At 44.5% G+C, this 24580-nt stretch overlaps 1 protein-coding gene and 1 non-coding gene across 7 annotated transcripts in view; both read right to left on the bottom strand.

The window, feature by feature from the left end:
• RASGRP2 (RAS guanyl releasing protein 2) overlaps positions 1–24580 on the bottom strand; it is a 432595-nt gene that overhangs the window by 146016 nt on the left and 261999 nt on the right. For all 6 annotated transcript variants that reach the window (XM_063945210.1, XM_063945215.1, XM_063945211.1 and 3 more), the window contains 2 exons: positions 13229–13306; positions 9160–9273 (listed from right to left, as the gene is read on the bottom strand). In XM_063945210.1, the coding sequence (XP_063801280.1) occupies positions 9160–9273; positions 13229–13306 (192 nt within the window). The remainder of the gene's footprint in view (positions 1–9159; positions 9274–13228; positions 13307–24580) is intronic.
• On the bottom strand, positions 3776–3891 carry LOC134971067 (U5 spliceosomal RNA). Its single transcript, XR_010190214.1, has one exon. It is a non-coding gene; the product is annotated as a U5 spliceosomal RNA (small nuclear RNA).

The raw sequence follows: 24580 nt of genomic DNA, 5'->3' as shown, positions 1-24580 counted from the left end.
TAATTAATCTGTATGTCACCCGTGTCTATTCTATCTCAAATTGTAAAGACATTTTAGTTATGTTGTACTACTGTCATTGTTTTAGTAATCACAATGATCTCATACATGAAACTGTAGACACAATAAAGATTGGAATGGTGCCATCTCTTACAAGATTATCACCTTGTCTCCTTCGAGGAACAGCCCTGCTGTAATATCACAGCACACATTATAATAATTCAGGGATGTCAGGAGAGCATGAGTAAGATGAAAGTCTATAAATTAGGGGTGGGCAACATGCGGCCCGCGGGCCGGATGCGGCCCGCGGACCGATCGTGCCTGGCCTGCTGTGCCCCACCAGAGTGCAATGACAAGCGGCCCGACAGGCCGCTTGTCATTGCACTGCTCTCAGACGCGGCGCCGCTGAGGAAATCCCGGTCACGTCACAGGGTCAGCTGACCGGGATTTCCTCTGTTACCATGCGCGCGCTGGGCGGCACGGGGGGCGGGCACTGCAGTGAGCAGGAGTGGCGGCTGAGTCAGGAGAAGAAGCGGTGGCCAGCGAGCGGGAGCAGGAGAGGCCACATCAGCAGCGACTCCAGGCGGCAGCAGCAGCAGCAGCGCGGATCATCGGACAGTGGGGATCGTCTGCCACTGTGACAAACAGGTAAACCCCCTGTCCAGCCAGCCCCTGGATCAGCGCTTCAGCTGCCATATAGGTTTAGGGGTGGGGAGGCCGCGGAGTTAAAATCTGCAATATGGGTTTAGGGGAGGGGGGAAGGGACTGTCTGCCATAATATGTAAAAAAGTGGGACGCTGTCTGCCGTAATGTGTAAAAAGTGGGACGCTGTCTGCCGTAATGTGTAAAAAGGGGGACGATGTCTGCCGTAATGTGTAAAAAGGGGGACGATGTCTGCCGTAATGTGTAAAAAGGGGGACGATGTCTGCCGTAATGTGTAAAAAGGGGGACGATGTTCGCCGTAATGTGTAAAAAGGGGGACGATGTCTGCCGTAATGTGTAAAAAGGGGGACCATGTCTGCCGTAATGTGTAAAAAGGGGGACGATGTCTGCCGTAATGTGTAAAAACGGGGGCACTGTCTGCCGTAATGTGTAAAAACGGGGGCACTGTCTGCCGTAATGTGTAAAAAGGGGGACCATGTCTGCCGTAATGTGTAAAAAGGGGGACGATGTCTGCCGTAATGTGTAAAAACGGGGGCACTGTCTGCCGTAATGTGTAAAAACGGGGGCACTGTCTGCCGTAATGTGTAAAAAGGGGGACGATGTTCGCCGTAATGTGTAAAAAGGGGGACGATGTCTGCCGTAATGTGTAAAAAGGGGGACGATATCTGCCGTAATGTGTAAAAAGGGGGACGATGTCTGCCGTAATGTGTAAAAAGGGGGACGATGTCTGCCGTAATGTGTAAAAAGGGGGACGATGTCTGCCGTAATGTGTAAAAACGGGGGACGATGTCTGCCGTAATGTGTAAAAAGGGGGACGATGTCTGCCGTAATGTGTAAAAAGGGGGACGTTGTCTGCCGTAATGTGTAAAAACGGGGGCACTGTCTGCCGTAATGTGTAAAAAGGGGGACGATGTCTACCGTAATGTGTAAAAACGGGGGCGCTGTCTGCTGTAATGTGTAAAAATAGGATTTTGGTACTTACCAGGTAAATCCTTTTCTTTGAATCCATAGGGGGCACTGGAGTACTCTTGGGATATGGACGGGCGTAGCCGAACAAAGGCACTGAATATTCAAATTTAGGACTCTCCCCCCCCTCCATATCCCCAAGTACCTCAGTGTACTTTGCCAGTGTTTTTTACTGAGCGAACAGGATATAGAGAGGTTGACAATGGAGAATCCCTATAACATAACGGACAACCACAAAGTTGATCCGTAACCTTATTGTCAACTAAACAGTTGACACCTTAACCGATAGAACTTTATAATTTGAGCCAATTGGTGAAAATGTGTTACCCTAAGCTCCTTCGAGCTTAATACCATCCAAGTTAAATTTGTTCACTAAGCTCCCTTGAGCTTACAACAACCCAGGTAAAACTGCTCTGGGTGGGCGTCCAGTGCCCCCTATGGATTCAAAGAAAAGGATTTACCTGGTAAGTACCAAAATCCTATTTTCTTTATCATCCACTAGGGGTCACTGGAGTACTCTTGGGACGTACCAAAGCTTCCCTCGTGGGCGGGAGAGCTGTTTGATACTTGTAACAGTAGACAGCCAAAGCTAAATGCTGATGGCGCCACCATTCATAACGTGTAAACGTGCACAAACGTGGTGCACTAAAGGCTATGTAGCCGCGTCGTAGACGCTCCACGACCCGCTGGGTGTGACATTCCCACAGAACCTGTGGGATGCTATTACTGACGTAGGCGATTGTAACTTAGCCTTAAAGTAAGCCTGACTTGTAGTCATTATTATCCAACCGGATAAAAGCTGCTGAGAAACTGGCTAACCCCAGTTTGCAGTATCATATAGAACAAACAACGTATTCATATCACGTACTACATATATAAACGCGTAACGCGTGTACCACATTCAGAATTTTAGAATGTGCTGTCCCCACAGGAACCACTATTGGTATATTGATGTGAAGAATACGAAAGCGGATTTCGTCGGAAGATCTGCTTTGTAATGAGAAAACTCAAATACGGTGGCTTGGAATACAAGGCACCCAAATATGAAAACAAAATCCTTGCCGAAGCACCCTTGGCGAAGCCAAGGCTAGAAGAAAAATGTTTTCCAAAGTGAGAACTTAATACCCATTTGTTGTAAGGGTTCAAAAATATGAAACTTAATTCCCATTTGTTGAAAGGATTCCAAAATATGAAAACTAAGAAATCTGAACCCAACCTTAAATCGCCTGGCGCTGTAGGTGGGATAAATAGAGTCTGAACTTTGGTGACACCTTGTAGAAAGATGTTTACAGACGTAAATAGAGGCAAACGCTTTGAAAATAAGTTTACCACACAGATACCTGCACTCTTAGTGCAGATGAACGCAGTTTTCCATCCCATCCCGTTTAACAGAATACGGGTACTTGAAGTATGATGTTGGAAACTTCCGAGGTTTATAACCTATGTAAGCACACGAAATTTTTTTTTTTAATTATGAGCTGCCTTAAGCGGCTTACTATTTCGTAACATGGTTGGTATAACCGATACTGTAATTCTCTATTTTTTAAGAGAGCGGTCTGAACTCTCACCCCGTCAACCGCAGCTGCGGTACATAGATAATAGGTACATAGGTAACTATGGGTAAAAGAACGTTCCGTGATGTAACAGGTTGGCCGTATTATGAGCGGGCCAAGATCGTGTGCAAGTATTACTTGAAAATTCGAGAAGCAAACTTCTCCGAAACCCATGAGATACCACCAGTATGACTGTGACGAACTGTCTTCTGATCCGTTTTGGCAACGAAGAGAGAAGCGGAAAATGGTGGAGCCAGATACACGATGCTGAATGACCCCATGAATGTGATGTACACATACTGAGCTTTTGTAATTGTGGCGAGATGCCATTATGTATACTTGGGGTAACCGCTTTCTGTGGACTCACATATGAAACACCTCTGGATTTAATGTCCAGTTTTCAAGATCCAAACCCTGACGGGTGAGATCTTTTGTCTAACAAATGTCCACTCACGGATTGATGTCTTGACATTTTCACATAATGGCGTTCTGAGCCATTGAAGATTTGAGTTACCTGCCGCATTGCCATGCGGCTTCTTGGTTTTCACTGGTTGTTGTGTATGCAACTGCCGTTGCTTTGTTTGACTGCTTAAGGGCAGCGTGAGCCAGGCATGAAAAAACAAAATTACATGAAACTCACGGTTGTTCCTGTCCACAGAAATCTTTAGTAAAAAGCGAAAGATTTATTCGTTCTGAAGAGAACCCAGAGTCTATCCCTGGTCAGACTGAAAACGAATCATTTATTGCATTGTAAAATGCACAGAGTTCTAGGACATTTATTGACAGCAATCTGTCGTGTTTTAGAACCTTTGCGTTGAAAACACATCTTTATTCTTAATAAGTGAATACACCAATGTACCGCTGTGCGTGTACCTTTGTTCTTGCTGGTGTAGTAGGTAAAAGTCTTTGATTTACCTTATTTATAATCTTACCTAGGAATTGACATCGTTTAGACCGACTTAGATGTGATTGTTTTCGAACTTAATCTGCTACCGCAGTATACCTTAGTAGCGCAAGATAGAGGAACTTTGTTGATACATAGTTCTTATGTGAGATGAGCGATTATTCCAACATCACTTTGGTAAATACCGGAAGCGATAAGCAACGGTATAAATGAAATGGTTAATGGTTGTGGCGATTTGCAAACGCTAGAACCTGTGATGAAGAAACCGGACTGGGTAAATACGCATTGTGAAGATCAAATGCAATTATACAATTTTGTGGCTGCAATAAGCAAAAACTAACTGCAGAAAATCCATTTTCTAACTGTAGTAAATGACTTGCTGATTGATATTGCAACGGAGCTGTTTGATTTTGCTCAAACAGACGGGAATAAGTAATTTTGACTCTGTTGGCGTACTATTGCCTGGTTTATAAACCAGCAAAGACTAAATGACAACCTGCCAAACCGTTCGCCAGAAGCAGTTTTGTACTCTAAGCTGTAAATAGCTGAGACATATATGAGTTGAAGTCATGAAACCTCGCAAATGTAACCTGAAAAGACGCACTTCCACAATTGAAAAAGAGGTCATCAAACCACTGGCTTGCTGACTGTAACGTCCTGTCGTTACAAGGCGTGAGTGATTTTTATAAAGGAATAAAACGCCGTTACAAGTATATTGTATGCGCTAATGGCAGAATATCGTAAAGGGATAAAATGTCGTTACACATATATCCAATTTAGGAGCAAACAAGCTCTGGCCTTGTCGCGCTTAACTAGCGACATTGAAAATAACCGGCGTTAGCAAAAGCTTTACAGATATACTCTGCAGCTTCTTTTAACCGTGATCGGCATGGTTTCATACATAGATTCTAGTGACCCAAATGTATCTGTGGTTTTTATAATGTTTGACAGAAACGCATATACCAATGGCGGATCGCGTCCTTTTGGAAACGATTATGTATGGTTGTCCAAAACCCCGCACTATCTGAATGCTGGACTAATGTACCCTTCTCACTTGTAGTTATCGGTGTGAGATTTGACATAGAATCGTGCATTAAATTATAAGACTAGTGAAATAAACACTCTGGTACCCAAAGGAAAATTGTCACTTTGGAAAGATTGTCTTTTGTTAGCGCTGGCGGAGTTATTCTGAGACTCCGATTACCGCTGTTTTAATTTGAATTGCCAATGTTAACATTTTTAGTCTGCACTAGAGCCTTATTCGCTATGTAGACAGACATCATAATAGGCAACAGACAGACACTTGCACGACTTAATAACATTATTATATGGCATATATATCTATATATATATGTTATTGCTGAACAGCATATTTATTAGGAAACTAAAGTCTTTATGTGAAAAGCAGTTCACATGGGCATGAAACCCGAACCAAATTCCTACTAACACCCCTGCGCCTTCTGGTGGCTTAAAGATGTAGGGCAGGAATGTTCTAGAATTATCTTGAACTAAAAAATTCCCACTAACACCCCTGCGCCTCCTTGTGGAGTAGTGGTGTATGGTCTGGAATTATAACTGGAAAACCAGCAATGATTAAAATGGCCGTCATGCCATGCTTTCCCAGAAAATCACAGTACAGGTTACCTGCTGCAGTTTTAATATAGGCTTAATAGCCTATTATACAGTTACTTTGCCCAGGTGTAGGATACAGTAAAATATATGCATTTATTCAAATAATATGAGCACTGCCTGCAGTGTATTTATCTTGCAACTGTAACCAAAAATAACAGAAAACATGGTTAAACGTGCAATAGGTTATGCCACTGATAACCTATTGCCAGCCAAAGCCTCATATATATATTATATATATATACAAAGTGTTTACACATATAATCACAGTTCATACTGATATTATAGACAGTTTCGCCAGCAAAAGCTTCATTATATGTATATATATATAAAACGTGCTGAAACATCACAGTACACAGTGTACATTGTTTAACGTGCTGCGCTGCTTGTGTATTTTGAACCCCTGCAGCCTTTGCTGCTGCTATGGGTATTATTCCCCCCCCCCCCCTTGCATCCCTTACCTGCAGCGTACGGAGATCGGGAGCAGGGAGAGCAGGAGAGCCTGAATCTAGCGCCGGGGAGCCGTCCGGCAGCTGCTTCCTACAGCAGTACACAGTCTCCCTGTGTCTGCGGTGTCTCTCTGGAAGAGTGGCCTGCGTCCTTTAGTGACGTGCGGCCGCTCTCTTTAGTAGAGGAGCGTCTCGGCGGCGTAGCGGTGCCGGGCCATCAGAGCAGTGAGAGCGGCCGACGTCTGAGTGACGTGCGGCCGCTCTGCTTAGTTGAGCGCCCGGAGAATGTCGGCGGCGTGTAACGGTGCCGCATCAGAGCAGTGAGAGCGGCCGGCGTCTGAGTGACGTGCGGCCGCTCTGCTTAGTTCAGCCCAGGAGAATGTCGGTGGCGTGTAGCGGTGCCGTGCCCTCAGAGCAGTGAGAGCGGCCGGCGTCTGAGTGACGTGCGGCCGCTCTGCTTAGTACAGCGCACGGAGATTCTCGTACCGGGCCATCAGCGCAGTGAGAGCGGCCAACGTCTGAGTGACGTGCGGCCGCTCTGCGCATCGTTCAGCAAGACCTTCAGCGGCGTGCTCTTTCTACAGTATAACACTCACGTGCTCAGCGGCTATGGCATTTCTACAGTATAACACTCACACACAGCAGGGCGGCAGCGTGAGCTGACCGCCCTGACACTCATACCTTGTGCCGCCTTCTCTTCTCTCTGCAAGCTCCGTTTCAGCCTCATCTTGGCTGTGACGGAGCTTCTGTAAGCTCCTTGCAGCTGTAGATCCTTCCAGCTCTTTGTCTTATCCTGGCTGTGACGGAGCTTCTTTCTGTAAGCTCCGTTCAGTTTGCAGGAGACAGTGGCTGCCTGTGGCTGTGAGGGTGCTCTTTGTGAGGACCGACACGCCATGCGCTTGCCTATAGCGCCTGTGGCTGTGAGGGTGCTCTTTGTGAGGACCGACACGCCATCCGCTGCCTTGCAGCGGCACCATCCCGGACCCATGTTTTTCCATAAACTGAGACGGGAAGTGTAAAAATTAAAAATAAAAATAAAAATAAAAATCTGAAAAGTGGCCATTGCCACAAGCCGATGTTCATCTGTGAGCACCGAAAAAACACTGGCAAAGTACACTGAGGTACTTGGGGATATGGAGGGGGGGGAGAGTCCTAAATTTGAATATTCAGTGCCTTTGTTCGGCTACGCCCGTCCATATCCCAAGAGTACTCCAGTGACCCCTAGTGGATGATAAAGAAAAGGGGACGCTGTCTGCTGTAATGTGTAATAAGGGGACGCTGTCTTCCGTAATGTGTAAAAAGGGGGACGCTATCTGCCGTAATGTGTAAAAAGAAGGGCACACTGTCTGCCGTAATGTGTAAAAAGGGGACTCTTTTTGAGTATTTTTTGTGTGGCCCTCGAATATTCGCTGGAAGTGTTAAGCGGCCCCCCAGCTGAAATAATTGCCCACCCCTGCTATAAATCATTCACATGGTGTAATATTCATCTAATAACTGGGACCTATTTGACCTGATAAACAACTGTATTATACATTTATTGTACAAGAGTGTTTATCTGAAAAGCTTACGTAGCAGTTTTTTCCTAAGGAACTTCTCCTTTGGAGCTCATGAGATATACTGTAGAGGGGAGGGTGTAACAGCCAAAGGTGCTGACAGGGTTGCCGGGCCCTGGTACAAGAAGGGGGCGTGGCCAATTAGGGAGGCGTTACCAGACCCCCTCCTTTAAAAAAATAAAAATGATGTACAGGATTCCGTGCGTACAGCACAGGGGGAAGCCAGTGTACAGGGCAGCAGGGTGCAGGTGTGATCGCCGATCCCCACACAGGGAGAGAGAGGATTGACTGTCACTGTAGCTGTCTTTCTCTCCAGCTCTGCACACAGCACTGAGCAGCGTGTGCTGGGCTAGGGAGAGATGTTGCTGTGGTGGTAGTCAGTTCTCCCTCTCCCTGACAAAAGAAGAAGAAATTTCCTGGTGCCAATTAAATACCCAGCATTCTTAACAGAATTGCTGCAGCTTTCCAGTAAACAGGGAATACTCAGCCCTTTTTAGAAATACAACAAAAAAACAAGAATAGAAAGCGCTAGCAAGCTGTATATATATTTAAAAAACTTTATTTTTATTCAATCCAAAATAAAATCCATTATACCAGTGCAGAACACAATTATATTGACAAGAATCACACACTTCAACAGATAATTACTTTTAGGTGTGTTTCGGCTTGCAGACACCAATTCAACTTGATACTATGTTTCTTCTCCTTCTCCGCTTTGCAAAGGGAGAGGGGGCAGCGGGCCCCTGGCCCCCTTCAACAGGCCCGGGTAAAGAGTACCCTCCCCACCCCCCCCTCTCTGCGCCACTGGTAACAGCAAACAAGTTTAGACAAATGTCCAAGCTCCTGTTCGCACCCTCCACATCTCATTGTTGTCAGAGTCCCCCAGATGGTTTCACAGAAACAGATTTAATGGTACATGATACTAAAAATTCTTTTTTTTCTACATTCCAGATTCAAAAGATAATTAAAACTTTAATATAGGTAAATTAATTAAAAAAACAAAGGAACATTTATTTGTGTAGACAAATGGTGTACATGCCTGGAGAATTATGTATTGAAGACTGAAATACTGTATACCTTATAAATATAACAATAATAATTTGTCAATTTCAAGATATTTATTGTTCTAATACTGGGAATTAACCATTATTGTGCGATCTTACATTTGGCTCTCTTTTCTAAAGAAAATAAGAAAAGTATTTATTGGACTTAAGTTAATAATTCAACATTTTGCCCACACGTTGAACTTGAATCATTAGCTGAGCTTTAAAAAGAACCACCCATTGCGCATGGCTCATTAACCACTGCACCTCCTCCTCCACGGCAGTGGGAAGCTTCTATCTATTTCTCTCTCATGTGAATCAGGATAAAACCCAACTTGACACACAAATCACCTCATGCAAGAGCATATAGATGCTTTCTCCATGCCGAAATGATGGCCTTACCTCAACCATTTTCTCTATGTGTTGACATAATAAGGCTTGGTCTGGTTTTGCTTTGAGGGAAGCCCATTCCTCCATGGGAAGTGTTGGAGAGGGAGGTGATTTGACAGCAGCTTGCTGAAGAAGACACAAAAAAGTAGTTTAAGATGCACAGTTATGAAAATCAAGAATTTTCCATCATTAGTGACATTGGGGTTGATGCAGAGTTGAAAAACATCTGTTTGCGGAGCACACCTTGCGGGATTTGCACTGTGCATGCTCTGGAAACAAAACGCAAGCAAATTCGGGTGTCAGAGCCATACACATTTCCACTTGTATCCGAAGCTGTGTAACTGGGTTGTGACAGGGCTTTTTCATGTAGGCTAAGATCAATGAGGGTGTGTAGACAGAATTTCAGGCTGCGCACCAGTAAGTATGTACAATATCACTTGCACCAAGTATGTGGTTGGTAGTAGTGTGCATTGCCGATGATGACCAACATCAAACCAAGCTGCGCACCAGTAAGTATGCTTGTTTTCAGATGTACAGTATCACTTGCACCAAGTATGGGGTTGGTGGTAATGTGCATTGCCGATGATGACCAACATCAAACCAAGCTGTGCACCAGTAAGTATGCCTGTTTTCAGATGTACAGTATCACTTGCACCAAGTATGGTGTTGTTGGTGGTAGTGTGCATTGCCGATGATTACCAACATCAAACCAAGTTTTCAGCAAGGGGCTGATCTGCTCGGATAGGTGCATACAACTATGCATATGAGCGACTATGGGGGTCATTCTGAACCGTTCGCACGCTGCAGTTTTTCGCAGCCATGCGAATGGGTCACAACTGCGCATGTGCGCAGGCGGCAATGCACAGGCGAGTCACTGCCCGGTGACGGCCATCGCCAGGCAGCAACAAGAACAGCGAAGGAAGCGATCGCAGCGGCAAGCGCAAGAAGATTTACAGCAGGGAGGCAGATCTGGGTGGCAACTGACCGTTTTCTGGGAATGGTGAGGAAAACGCAGGCGTATTGAGGCGTTTGCAGGGCGGGTGTCTGACATCAATTCCGGGACCTGACAGGCTGATGTGATCGCAGTGGCTGAGTAAGTACAGAGCTACTCAGAAACTACACAACTTTTTTGCCCCGCTCCCCTGCACATGCGACCGCACACTTGCTTAGCTAAAATACACTCCCCCATAGGCGGCGTCTATCTGATCGCACGGGCTGCAAAAAGTTGCAGCATGCGACCAACTCGGAATTACGCCCAATGTGCATTTATTTCTGTGCAAGCAATGCAGGAACAATTACGGATGACTTGCATTCACATATGAATCAGCCCTACTATATTTATTTCATGGTTTACATTTTCTTTTCTTTGTCCTCTACATTATCTGCAGGATATCTCAGTTATCCTTTCTACAGAGATTCTACAGGTTATATTTACTAAAAGTCTTTTTGGGTCGACATTTCGTAAATGTACCCCTACTACTCTAGTCTAGTGGTCAAATCTGATGCTTGCATATTGGTTTGTGTGCACAAAGTAAATTTGTGTATATCTGTTGTATGGTTTCATATCTTGGTGCATTATATTATTGACTTTCTCTGTATCTAGCATTGTACATTGAGGGGATCATGACACGACACAGATTATGAGGGTCATTCAGAGTTGATCGCTCGCTAGCAGTTTTTAGCAGAAGTGCAAACGCTATGCTGCCGCCCACTGGGGAGTGCATTTTAGCTTAGCAGAAGTGCGAACGCATGTGCAGCCGAGCTCTGCAAAAACAGTTTGTGCTCTGAACCTACTCAGCGCTTGCGATCACTTCAGCCTATTCGTGTCCGGATTTGACGTCATACACCTGCCCAGCGAACGCCCAGCCACGACTGCGTTTTTTCAGACACGCCTGCATTTTTACAAACACTCCCTGAAAACGGTCAGTTGACACCCAGTAACGCCCCCTTCCTGTCAATCTTCTAGCGGCCGCCAGTGCAAAGAAAAACTTTGCTAGAACCTGAGCACAACCACAAAGGGCTTTGTACCCGTACATCGCGCGTGCGCATTGCGGGGCATACACATGAGCAGAAATACAGTTTTTTCACCTGATCCCTGCGCTGCGAAAATCGTCAGCGAGCAATCAACTCGGAATGACACCCAATATACAGTGACATAACACAGAAAGTAAAGCGATCCTCTCCCAAATAAGCTTACAATCTAAAAGGTTTGGTGAACACATGATAAAGAGGTAGCTAAAAAATAATTGGTGGAAAAGTGTGAATGACTATTGTTAGGTATAACTGTACGATAATTATGTGTAGATTGCCCCTCCAACGCCTCCCACTGCTAATGCGACAGGACAGACCATATCATAAATGGAACAGAGTGGGACCCGCTGGGAATGGGTAGTATGAATACAAGGGACGGAGCAGGAGTGAGAGGCAGGGTGGGACAGAGCAAGGGCCCTGGTGAGACAGAGAGGAAGGGGGGTCAGGACAAGGCAGGGGGCAGGCAGCAGAGAGTGGGCGAGGCAGGACTGAGGGGGTGGGGGGGGGGGGTAAGAGCAGAAGAGAGTGGAGTGCCAGGTGGATAAGAGCGGGGGCGGAACAGCGGGTAGACTGAGGTGACCGGGCATATGACAGGTCCTTTTATTCGTTGTTTTCCAATAAAAAGGCTATTAGCTGCATCTTACAGCAGAGTTCCTTATACATACAGAACTGTGCAAAAGTTTTATGCCGGTGTGGAAAAAATACTGCACAGTAAAATGATTTAAAAAAAAAAAAGTGCAAAGTGAAAGCGGTACTTATCCATCATGCAATACCATCAGTGAGGCATCTGACTGACTCCAAACTTAATATGCAGCAGGACAGCAACGCCAAACATACAGTCGATGTCATTAATAACTAGCTTCAGTATAAAGAAGAACAAGGACTCCTGTAACTAATGATGTGGCCCCCACAGAGCCCTGAACTCAACATTATTGAGTCTGTCTGGAATTACATGAAGAGACAGAAGGATTTGAGCAAGCCTACATCCACAGAAGATCTGTGGTTAGTTCTCCAAGATGTCTGAAGCAACTCCCTGCCGAGTTCCTTCAAAAACGGTGTGCAAGTGTACTTAGAATAATTGATGCAGTTTTTAATGCAAAGGGTGGTCACACCAAATATTGATTTGATTCAGATTGCTCTTCTGTTCATTCACGTTGCATTTTGTTAATTGATAAAAATGAACTATTAACACTTCTATCTTTGAAAGCATTCTTACTTTGCAGCATTTTTTCCACAATTGCATAAAAATTTTGCAGAGTATTGTATATCATATTCTAAAGTTTAGATACATAGAGTGATGCACGCACAGTCAGTCACGCTGTACACATGGACACACAGGCTGTGTTTTGCGAAAACAAAGTGGAATCCAACAGTATTTACTACTCTATGGCCCTCATTCCGAGTTGATCGCTCGCAATGCGATTTTAGCAGAGTTACACACGCTAAGCCGCCGCCTACTGGGAGTGAATCTTAGCTTCTTAAAATTGCGACCGATGTATTCGCAATATTGCGATTACTAACTACTTAGCAGTTTCAGAGTAGCTTCAGACTTACTCTGCCTGTGCGATCAGTTCAGTGCTTGTCGTTCCTGTTTTGACGTCACAAACACACCCAGCGTTCGCCCAGACACTCCCCCGTTTCCCCGGCCACTCCTGCGTTTTTTCCGGAAACGGTAGCGTTTTTTCCCGCACGCCCATAAAACGGCCTGTTTCCGCCCAGTAACACCCATTTCCTGTCAATCACATTACGATCGCCGGAGCGATGAAAAAGCCGTGAGTAAAAATACTATCTCCATTGTAAAATTACTTGGCGCAGTCGCAGTGCGAATATTGCGCATGCGTACTAAGCGGAATTTCACTGCGATGCGATGAAAAATACCGAGCGATCAACTCGGAATGAGGGCCTATATTGTTATTATTTCATTCTTGATCCCTCCATGGTCTAATCCTTGCATTCTGCCCCGCCATACTTTACAGACCCACCCCCAGCAGACAGAAAGAGTATGCACACTTCCACCAAAAGGCAGTTTTCTATATGACAGCAGTTTTACCGATGAACGTGCCCTTGGTTCTCTTTGCAGAGACAGCTGGTAAATTTCTTCTTCTGATCGATATTGGTCCAGAGAAACCTAATATATAGAATTGACATGGACAAGAGAAAATATTTAATTTAACGCTACTATCAGTTTAGTGCATTCACTCACATCATTTCTCTGTGAAAGATCATTGAAAATGTGATCAATCCTAGGTTCCAGCATTTGCCAATGAACATTTGCCAAAGAAAAGTATCAAACAGCAGGCTTCAGTTATCAAGTGCCAATATTAAATAACGATATATTCAAAATAAATCATTTTCCTATTCAGTTTTGAGTGGCAACGGCAATCTGCCATATCTTACAACTTTATCATTTCTGCCAGGCTTGTCTTTCTAATTAAATTCCAGGAACTCCAAGTTCAATCATAGGATGGTTACAATTAAATTACTGCTTCCGATTTCACGTTTTTTAACTTAGTTCCATGTTATCTGACTGCAACTATGTTTGCATATTTGTAGTCTTGGTTTAAAATGAAAAGTGAAAAATAAGTTATTAAAACATGAGTGAAGAACTGCACAAAATATAATTTTCACTGCTAGTCTTTTGGACTGAAAGTCCCTAAAAAAAGTCACATACAGTATATAACCTACAGTGGTCTTAGTCTGGACCAGATTTATATGGGTTTATTACATGGGAGCTCCAGATAGACCACCCTGTAATGTGGTGTTGGGAGAAATGGATATCTGTTAAGTATAAGAGTGTTACTCTGGTTAGCATTGCCCATATGTTCTAACCAGATCACCCAACAGTACTCATCTTAGTGCTAGGTGATTTTAAATCAGCCATGGTTAAAATCAAGACTCTGGGGGTTATTCAAGTTTGTTAGCAAACCACAAAACCAAACTAATGGGCAAAACCATGTTGCACTGCAGGGGTGGCAGTGACTTAGATTTGGGTGGGGTGTGTTCAAAACTGAAATCTAAATTGCAGTGTAAAAATAAAGAAGACAATATTTTCCATGCACAGAAACAATATAACCCACCCAATTCTAACTCTCTCTCTCTGCACATGTTACTTCTGCCTCACCTGCAGTGCAACATGGTTTAGCCCATTAGTGTAATTTTGTGTTTTGCTAACAAACCTGAACAAGGCCCTCTGATGGATTCATACTAATATGCAGAATGGTCCTGGGTGGCGGAGTCCCCACAAAGGTTTTCCATTATACTATAAGTGGGCTACAGGTGCCAGAGGGCCCTTGATGCACATGCATGATTGCACTTGTGGTCCTCCAAGTGCCATTTTGCCCTGCCTGTCATGCTGGGCAGTAGTCCACCTGTAAAGAACAATATCCTTTATACGGTTATTTACAGTACCTCTGTACCAGAACCCTTGAGGGTACGGAATTTTTTTTGTGCATCTACATAGTCACCTCCAGTCACCGCCCAAGAACACCCAGCACATTTCCATCACATTCCTGATACCATGCGTCTCAATTGCATCTGCGCCTCATGCATTGTAATATATGTGCTGTACAAGATTTTAGAGTTTTTCTATCATGCGCAGTAGTAAAAAAAAAAATACTCAACTCTGAGAACACAGGCATTATGGGAGTCATTCAGGTGTGGATGCAAAGTGGCAGCTGTACGCATATCAATTGATGTTTTCGTACTACGCATGCACCTCAGTGTGCACGCACAGTGAGTGACTCACAATTGCGATAACAGCATGATTTTAGTTGCAAAGTGAGTTACAGGAAGTCAGCGTTTGGGGGTGGTAATGGGGAGTGGCCATGCGAATGCAGACACGTCATGTCAGTTCGGGCGATATTTTCTGGGTATGCATATAATAGCAGCACTTGCACTTGCTACTGGAGTGGCCTGTGCATCCTGGGAGAGCAGGTAAGCCTGTATGTCTTCAGATGTTCTTAGGCTCTCCGTGGCAACCCAATGTGCTAAGATGTTAGCCATGTTTCTGCAATCATGCGTCGCCGCACGCCAAAGATGCAAGCGCAGTGGGCATCCTTTTGCACAGTTTAGCTTCTGCCCATATTAGCATATAATCACAATTGCATACGACAAATCATTGCAACAGGAGTAGGAGGAACAACCGCACCTGAATGACCCTCTATGTGCAACGTAGACTCAGGCCCCATATTTGCTGCCATACATTCTTAGGGGTGTGGATTATTACTGTAGATCTACACTAAAAAGGTCTACAGTCAATAGGTCGACCACTAATGGTAGACATGCATTAGGTCGGCAAGGTCAAAAAGTCGACAGGGTCAAAAGGTTGGTCGGTATATGTACTGTTTGCAGTAGTGCCTAATTAGTAACAGTGGCGGCTTCCGTCTTAGCATGAGCTCTTTTTTGCATGTGCTCATGACATAGCCATCAGCAGTAGGATGATGCCCTACAGGTCAGATCGCTGGAGGGGAGGCCGAGATGCTTATACATCTGGTGTTACTGGTTCCTGCTTCGCCTCAGTAAGACGCCAAGAAGGAGCAGCATCAGTGGCACAATATGTACCCTAATAATACTGTACATCTCCCCCTGCATGAGGTGAAGGCCTGAAAGATGTCAAGTGAAATTTACTTCATTACAAAGCCACATTTTTTGGGAGGTTTTAGGTGTGCTTTTTAAATCATGAGAATTACTTAAGAAAATGCCATGTATATTTTCAAAACTAAGAAGATGGGTTTTGTCTGCTGCAAAAATTGCATCTAAAACAATGGCAAAATACTTTAAGCATACTTTACTGTATATACAATACTATAACTATACAGTAGAAAACATTGGAGTACAGGTTGAGTATCCCATATCCAAATATTCCGAAATACGGAATTTTTTCAGTGAGAGTGAGATAGTGAAACCTTTGTTTTCTGATGGCTCATTGTACACAAACTTTGTTTAATACACAAAGTTATTAAAAATATTGTATTAATGACCTTCAGGCTGTGTGTATAAGGTATATATGAAGCATAAATGAATTGTATGAATGTACCCACACTTTGTTTAATGCACAAAGTTATTAAAAATATTGGCTAAAATTACCTTCAGACTGTGTGTATAAGGTGTATATGAAACATAAATGCATTCTGTGCTTAGACTTGGGTCCCATCACCATGATATCTCATTATGGTATGCAATTATTCCAAAATACGGAAAAATCCGATATCCAAAATACTTCTGGTCCCAAGCATTTTGGATATGGGATACTCAACCTGTATTATAAAATATGTTATATGGTGACGCAACAGTATACCTCCTAGTAAGTAATTTTGATCATGTTTTGGAAATTCTACATTTGTTCACTTATTAACCTAACACTTCCCACTGTTAAAATAAGATTTTACTTACCGGTAAATCTATTTCTCGTAGTCCGTAGTGGATGCTGGGGACTCCGTAAGGACCATGGGGAGTAGACGGGCTCCGCAAAAGACAGGGCACTTTAAGAAAGCATTTGAATACTGGTGTGCACTGGCTCCTCCCTCTATGTCCCTCCTCCAGACCTCAGTTAGAGAACTGTGCCCGGAAGAGGTGACAGTACAAGGAAAGGATTTTGGAATCCAGGGCAAGACTCATACCAGCCACACCAATCACACCGTATAACTTGTGATAAACTTACCCAGTTAACAGTATGAACAACAACAGAGCATCAGAGCAAGCCTGATGCAACCATAATAAAACCCTTATTTAAGCAATAACTATATACAAGTATTGCAGAAGAAGTCCGCACTTGGGACGGGCGCCCAGCATCCACTACGGACTACGAGAAATAGATTTACCGGTAAGTAAAATCTTATTTTCTCTAACGTCCTAGTGGATGCTGGGGACTCCGTAAGGACCATGGGGATTATACCAAAGCTCCCAAACGGGCGGGAGAGTGCGGATGACTCTGCAGCACCGAATGAGCAAACACAAGGTCCTCCTCAGCCAGGGTATCAAACTTGTAGAACTTTGCAAAAGTGTTTGAACCTGACCAAGTAGCTGCTCGGCAAAGCTGTAATGCCGAGACCCCTCGGGCAGCCGCCCAAGAAGAACCCACCTTCCTTGTGGAGTGGGCGTTTACTGATTTTTGGCAGCGGCAATCCAGCCGCAGAATGAGCCTGCTGAATCGTGTTACAGATCCAGCGAGCAATAGTTTGCTTTGAAGCAGGAGCACCCAACTTGTTGGCTGCATACAGGATAAACAGTGACTCAGTTTTCCTGATTCTAGCCGTTCTGGCTACATCAACCTTCAAAACCCTGACCACATCCAGTAACTCGGAATCCTCCAAGTCACGAGTAGCCACCGGCACCACAATGGGTTGGTTCATATGAAAAGATGACACCACTTTAGGCAGGAATTGTGGACGGGTCCGCAATTCCGCTCTGTCCATATGGAACACCAGATAGGGGCTTTTATGTGACAAAGCCACTAATTCTGACACACGCCTAGCTGAAGCCAAGGCTAATAGCATGACCACTTTCCACCTGAGAAATTTTAACTCCACGGTTTTAAGTGGCTCAAACCAGTGTGACTTCAGGAAACTCAACACCACGTTAAGATCCCATGGTGCCACTGGAGGCACAAAAGGGGGCTGAATATGCAGCATTCCCTATACAAACGTCTGGACTTCAGGAAGAGAAGTCAGTTCTTTTTGAAAGAAAATGGATAGGGCCGAAATCTGGACCCTAATGGAACCCAATTTCAGGCCCAATGTCACTCCCGACTGTAGGAAGTGAAGGAAACGGCCCAGCTGGAATTCCTCCGTAGGGGCATTCCTGGCCTCACACCAAGCAACATATTTTCGCCATATACGGTGATAATGTTTAGCTGTCACATCCTTCCTAGCCTTTATCAGCGTAGGAATGACCTCATCCGGAATGCCTTTTTCTGCTAGGATCCGGCATTCAACCGCCATTCAACGCAGCCGCGGTAAGTCTTGGAACAGACAGGGCCCCTGCTGCAACAAGTCCTGTCTGAGAGGCAGAGGCCATGGGTCCTCTGTGAGCATTTCTTGCAGATCTGGATACCAAGTCCTTCTTGGCCAATTCGGAACAATGAGTATTGTTCTCACTCCTCCTTTTCTTATGATTCTCAGCACCTTTGGTATGAGAAGAAGAGGAGGAAACACATAAACCGACTGGAACACCCACGGTGTCACTAGTGCGTCTACAGCTATCGCCTGAGGGTCTCTTGACCTGGCGCAATATCTCTGTAGCTTTTTGTTGAGGCGGGATGCCATCATGTCCACCTGTGGCAGTTCCACCACCTTGCAATCTGCGTGAAGACTTCTTGATGAAGCAAGCCCACGTGGTGAAACGTACGTCCAAAACGGTCTCAGGGACTCCACACTGCAGGGGGAGCCGTGACCAGCAGCGCGAGCATACAGCGGCTGAAGCGGTACAGAACAGCTGGAATTGGCCGAACGGTATTTCTCCTCTTCCTTTCTTCTTTCTAGTTTGGACGGAGGCTCCGGCCCCGGTGGCGCATCCGAATCCTGCGAGGCCGGTGGCATCAGGGTTCGCCTAACACCACTAACGGGACCACGAGCAGCTGTCTGTCTTCTCTCCTTGCTTTCAACGGCACAGCCCGTGGTCTCACTCTCATCTGTCCTCCGCTCTCTGATGAGGTCAGATAGCAGAAGGGATTTTCGGACTGGAGTGCCTACTGTTTTCTTTTCTAACTGTTTACGATTTAGTTACTCATACCCCATTGTCCATAAATTAATGGGATTTGTACCCTCTGTGATGGTAAATATTCAGTAGATATTGCCATATAAGAGAAATTGTGTTGGGGAACATAATCAAACTATTTCCAATAACTATTTCTAATATAATTTCTAATCAATTTCACCTTATTTGTTTCAACAGGTGAACTGTGTGCACTTAATTGGTATCCCATTCAGCCAAGAACAACGAGGCTGATTTGAGGTTTTTTTCTCTACAACATTCTTTTCTCTTCTCCTTCTCTTCTATATTCCATATGTACATATATCCTTTTTCCAGTGGCGCATTTGGACCCTGCAATGCCGGTTTGGCATCAAGGTTCACCTAACACCACGTGAGGAATTTAGGTTTTTGTCCATCTCTAACTTTTCTGGACACAGCTCACCTTCCCACTCTCATCTGTCCTCCGCTCTCAGATGAGGTCAGACAGCAGATGGGATTAGTGAACTAGAGTACCCACTAATTCTATTTTTCTGCACAATCTGTGTTCATTTAAAAATAATAATGTTGATGGTTACAACCCTATGTGGTATCACTAGGTATCTAGTGTCACCATCATTTAGATACACACTTTTAGGTTGCTACAATGTTATCCTCATATTGCTCTGCCTAAAGAATACCCTGTTATGTTCATTATGAATTGCATTGTTCATGACATACTTAGCCATATGGCTGGGTAGCCACTCATTATTTGAATTTATATTATTATTAATATTATTCTCATTGGAGACAAACAGAGGAGTCATGTGGATGTAATTATTATATTTTTATTTAAATTGGGATTTAGGAGGGTATGTTAATTTCATGTGCAGATTTTCTTCAGCCACAGGATCAGATGATCTACAATTTAATATGTATGCTGCCTGCTGGAATTTAGACAGATGACTGTCTTTTGAGCTGTCTATGAATTATAGGCTCAAGTTTTATGATTACATATGATTTTTTGATAAATTTTTGCCACAAGGACAAATTCTATGTCCAACATTATTTTTTCTAGGGCAATTCTTTAAAGATTAATTGAATTGTATTACCCCATGTATTTTATAGTCTAAACTTGAAAAATAAAGGTTACGTTTTAATACTGAATAAACATTTCATCATCACATACATATTACTTAAAAGAGTGCTCCAAACAAAGGAATTTTCTTCTATCGGTGAGTTGTGGGTTCTACCACACACGTCGAAGTCCCCACTCTCCCGGGTGGAGGTCGTGCCAGCTGAGGAAGTCTGCTTCCCAGTTGTCAACTCCCGGAATGAACACTGCTGACAGTGCTCTTACGTGATCCTCCGCCCAGCGAAGTATTCTGGTGGCCTCCGCCATCGCCACTCTGCTCCTTGTGCCGCCTTGGCGGTTTACATGAGCTACTGCTGTGATGTTGTCTGATTGAATCAGCACCGATTTGTCGCGAAGCAGGTTCTCCGCTTGACTTAGGGCGTTGCATATGGCCCTTAATTCCAGGATATTGATGTGAAGGCAAGTCTCCTGCCTTGACCACCGCCCTTGGAAATTTCTTCCCTGTGTGACTGCCCCCCACCCTCGGAGGCTTGCATCCGTGGTCACCAGGACCCAGTCCTGAATGCCGAATCTGCGACCTTCGAGAAGGTGAGCACTCTGCAGCCACCACAGGAGAGACATCCTGGCCCTGGGGGATAGGGTGATTAACCGATGCATCTGAAGATGTGATCCGGACCACTTGTCCAGTAAGTCCCATTGGAAGGTCCTCGCATGGAACCTGCCGAAGGGAATGGCCTCGTATGATGCCACCATCCTTCCCAGGACTCGAGTGCAGTGATGCACTGACACCTGTTTTGGTTTTAATAGATTCCTGACCAGTGTCACGAGCTCCTGAGCTCTCTCTATCGGGAGATAAACCCTTTTCTGGTCTGTGTCTAGGATCATGCCTAGAAGAGGCAGATGAGCTGTAGGAACCAACTGCGACTTTGGAATACATAGAATCCAGCCATGTTGCCGTTACACTTCCAGAGAAAGTAATACGCTGTTCAGCAACTGCTCTCTTGATCTCGCTTTTATGAGGAGATCGACCAAGTACGTGATAATAGTGACACCTTGCTTCCGCAGGAGCACCATCATTTCCGCCATTACCTTGGTGAATAGTCTCGGGGCCGTGGAGAGACCAACCGGCAACGTCTGAAATTGGTAATGACAATTCCGTACCGCAATTCTGAGGTACGACTGATGAGGTGGATAAATGGGGACATGAAGGTATGCATCCTTTTTGCCCCGAGACACCTTAAAATCTCCCCCTATTCAGACTTGCAATGACCGCTCTTAGCGATTCCATCTTGAACTTGAACCTTTTCAGGTATATGTTCAGGGATTTTAAATTCAATATGGGTCTGACCGAACCGTCTGGTTTCGGGACTACAACATGGTCGAATAATAACCCCCTCCTTGTTGAAGGAGGGGAACCTTGACCACCACCTGTTGAAGATACAATTTGTGAATTGCAGTTAACACTATTTCCCTCTCGTGGGGGGAAGCCGTCAGGGCCGTCAGTGAGGAGGCATCTTCTCAAAGTCCAGCTTGTATCCCTGAGACACAATATCTATTGCCCAGGGATCTAACAGGGAGTGAACCCACTTGTGGCTGAACTTACGAAAGCGTGCCCCCACCGGGCCTAGCTCCGCCTGTGGAGCCCCAGCGACATGCGGTGGATTTTCGTAGAGGCCGGGGAGGACTTCTGTTCCTGGGAACTAGCTGTGTTGTGCAGCTTCTTTCCTCTGCCCCCGCCTCTGGCAAGAAAAGACGCACCTCAGACTTTCTTGTTTCTTTGTTCGAAAGGCTGCATTTGATAATGACGTGCTTTCCTAGGCTGTGCAGGAATATAAGGCAAAATATCAGAATTACCAGCTATAGCTGTAGAGACCAGGTCCGAGAACCCTTCTCCACACAATCCTCAGCCTTCCATATGCCTCTTAAGTCGGCATCATCTGTCCATTGCATATTCTACAGGACACGTCAAGTAGAAATTGACATAGCTTTGACTCTAGGACCCAGTATACTCATGTCTCTTTGGGCATGTTTTATTATATATATATATATCTCTTGTCAAAGTCAGAAAAATATCTCTATGCACACTGCCATATTTGCACCTCACACAGGTCCGTGCTGCGCATGCGTACGCTCTCCCGTACGTGCACATACTCACAGTCGCGGGCACCCGCAGGCGCACGGTATGCGTATTTATGGTAGAGTTTATGTGATCGTAGCGTGCGACTCAATCGTTACATATTTTCAGTAATAATGTATTTTGTAGATCATGGTCCCTTTGATAGATTCTGAAAGTTTAGGTAACATAGCATGTTCCTGGACAGAGAAATCCCTCTTTGTATTGTACGAAGGGTCTAACAGGGGTCATACAGTGGTGTTTGGTACCCATCGGAAGAGTATTTAAATAGCAATATTCCGGTGTTGGTTTGGAGCGGATAAATCGCTCGTGCGAATAGTTATGGACATAAGAAGTTTATGTCCATTTACTATTATTTGTTCTTACTTAGTCATGCGGCGGGAAACCCAGTATCCCACCCACCTGAGCTGTTGGAAATCGTCACAGCCCACCTGTATGAATCAACCTATGACCTTTTGTTATAATGCGAGGCCGAATTCCTGTGTCCAATGAACAATAAGAATGTAGGGACCATTGTACTGTATTGTGTACAGAGTATATAAGGGTCACCGTCCCCAGGCCAGCCAGTACTCTCTCTTCAACAGTTATCGCTGATAATTGGAGGACTGGATTCCGGTTGCGCCTGCGTGTGTTCCCCGTATGGTATGTTTCTCTGTTGCCACTTTGTTTCTCATATGTTGTTAGCCATTCTCACTTAGTCTCTGTATTTATAATGCGATCGTTCTCTATTGTGCATGTTACTGTCTAGATACTCTGTTAGAATTATATGTTAGCTTGTAGCGTATGACTTGTGAACTGTTTCCCCTTTTTGAAGTAACTTAAGACTTGTTAGTAAAAGGCTTTGGACCCTTAACGGTAGCGTGTGTTCATTATATTGCAAGGGGTAATAGGAGCGTCTCTTTCGCTCAAACAGCTTTAATATTAACAAGGTTAAGCAGCGTTCTATCGCTACAGTGTTTTAATACAAGGTTTACAGCGTAAGAATATCTTTCCTGTGTGTCACATACAAGTTTTACTGATTGTTATCCAGTGAGCGTATGCTACGCAAATAGCGTAGCATTACGGTAATCGCTCACCTATTGGTGTGCCCGATACCAACAGCGTATTCTCGCGAGCGTTTGTGTCGCTCGAGCGGCTCGCTCCCGATACAGCGTCCGCTATGCTAAGAGCGTACCCTTAAGGTACTACATACTCCAATAGCGTACAAAGTCTCTTAACCTCTTAGAGTGTTTAATACGGTAATTAAATCGACATTCTCAATTGGGGCCTCGTCCTCCCTCCACACATCCATCCGCACTAGCTAAAACACACTTTATCTGTCAGCAAAGGGCGGGAACGCAGTATCCTTTCGTATCCGTATTGGTGGTGAAGGATACAGTAGTGCTGACTAGATAAGCGTCTGTTTCGCTACGCTGTAGGAGTGCTGGGGTGGAATCCGGAACCGGAGGTAAGAACAATACGCTATTATCTTTTAAAACTGTTTATTTCTGCTTTTGCATACGCACACACGCATGCACGCACACATTTACAGTGTTGCAGCTCACTTTCTTGTTGCCATTAGAATTGATTATTAGACACGTGCTGAGGAATCTGGTGCTATTTAGTTAAGATTACAAAGGAAAATTGTTAAGGGTATAAGTGTAAAGAACACACACACAGCATAGCAAACACTGTGTGGTAAGCAATTTCAGTTGAGTATTGTTTACATTGATAGAAGCGTGTTGATTGTGTCGCTGTGGGCGTATCTGCACTCTGTGCATAAGTGTCTCGGACAACGTGCAAAAGCAAAGGCATACGCACGTGGCGTGTTTTACGCAACGGAACGTACGCATACGCCCATTGAGACTCATATCACACAATAACCTTGTTTAGGGTGGGCGGTATAGTATAGCCACCTGGTAAATAGCACACAGTTGTTCAGTTCAGTTTACTAAAAGTATTAGTGAAAAGAAAACCTTTTTCTACTGCAAACCCAGGGATTGGACTCCTACCTGTATGTAAGGAATTTCTGTACAGAAAGATTAAAAGTGTATTTGATTGAATAGGAGTGAGTGTGGAATTTAAGGTATTGTTTTTGTGAACCCACAAATCGGGATCCCGTCGGAGACCACATCAGGTGAGTGGACACTTGGTGGCGTGGGACTGGCTTGCCCGCGTTAACATTATATAAGGTAAAGGAGCAAGTAGTTTCCGCAGACAAAAGGACTGCGAGGTATTTAAGCGCAGCCCCGGGGGTTTTGCGTAGCACCCATATAGTCAAGGTAAAGCTCCGGCTGAAGGTTTCGCAGCCTAAACAACCGATTCCATTGGTCGTAAAGCGTATAAATATTTAGTTATTTATGCACTGTGCGACTGGACCGCACGTAATTGTGTGCATTAGTTTGTTACCTTGATACCCATCGACAATTTATTGTGGGATCATAAACGCTATTTGCACATACGAACGTGATTTGTGTAGGTTTTTGTTATTTTAAGGGAGTTTTGCTGTTCACTAAGCAAATCTCTAA

The sequence above is a fragment of the Pseudophryne corroboree genome, chromosome 11, assembly GCF_028390025.1.
Source record: "Pseudophryne corroboree isolate aPseCor3 chromosome 11, aPseCor3.hap2, whole genome shotgun sequence".
Lineage (NCBI taxonomy): Eukaryota > Metazoa > Chordata > Amphibia > Anura > Myobatrachidae > Pseudophryne > Pseudophryne corroboree.
The sequence above is the reverse complement of the archived record's forward strand: the minus strand, read 5'-3'. Positions and strand labels throughout refer to the sequence as shown.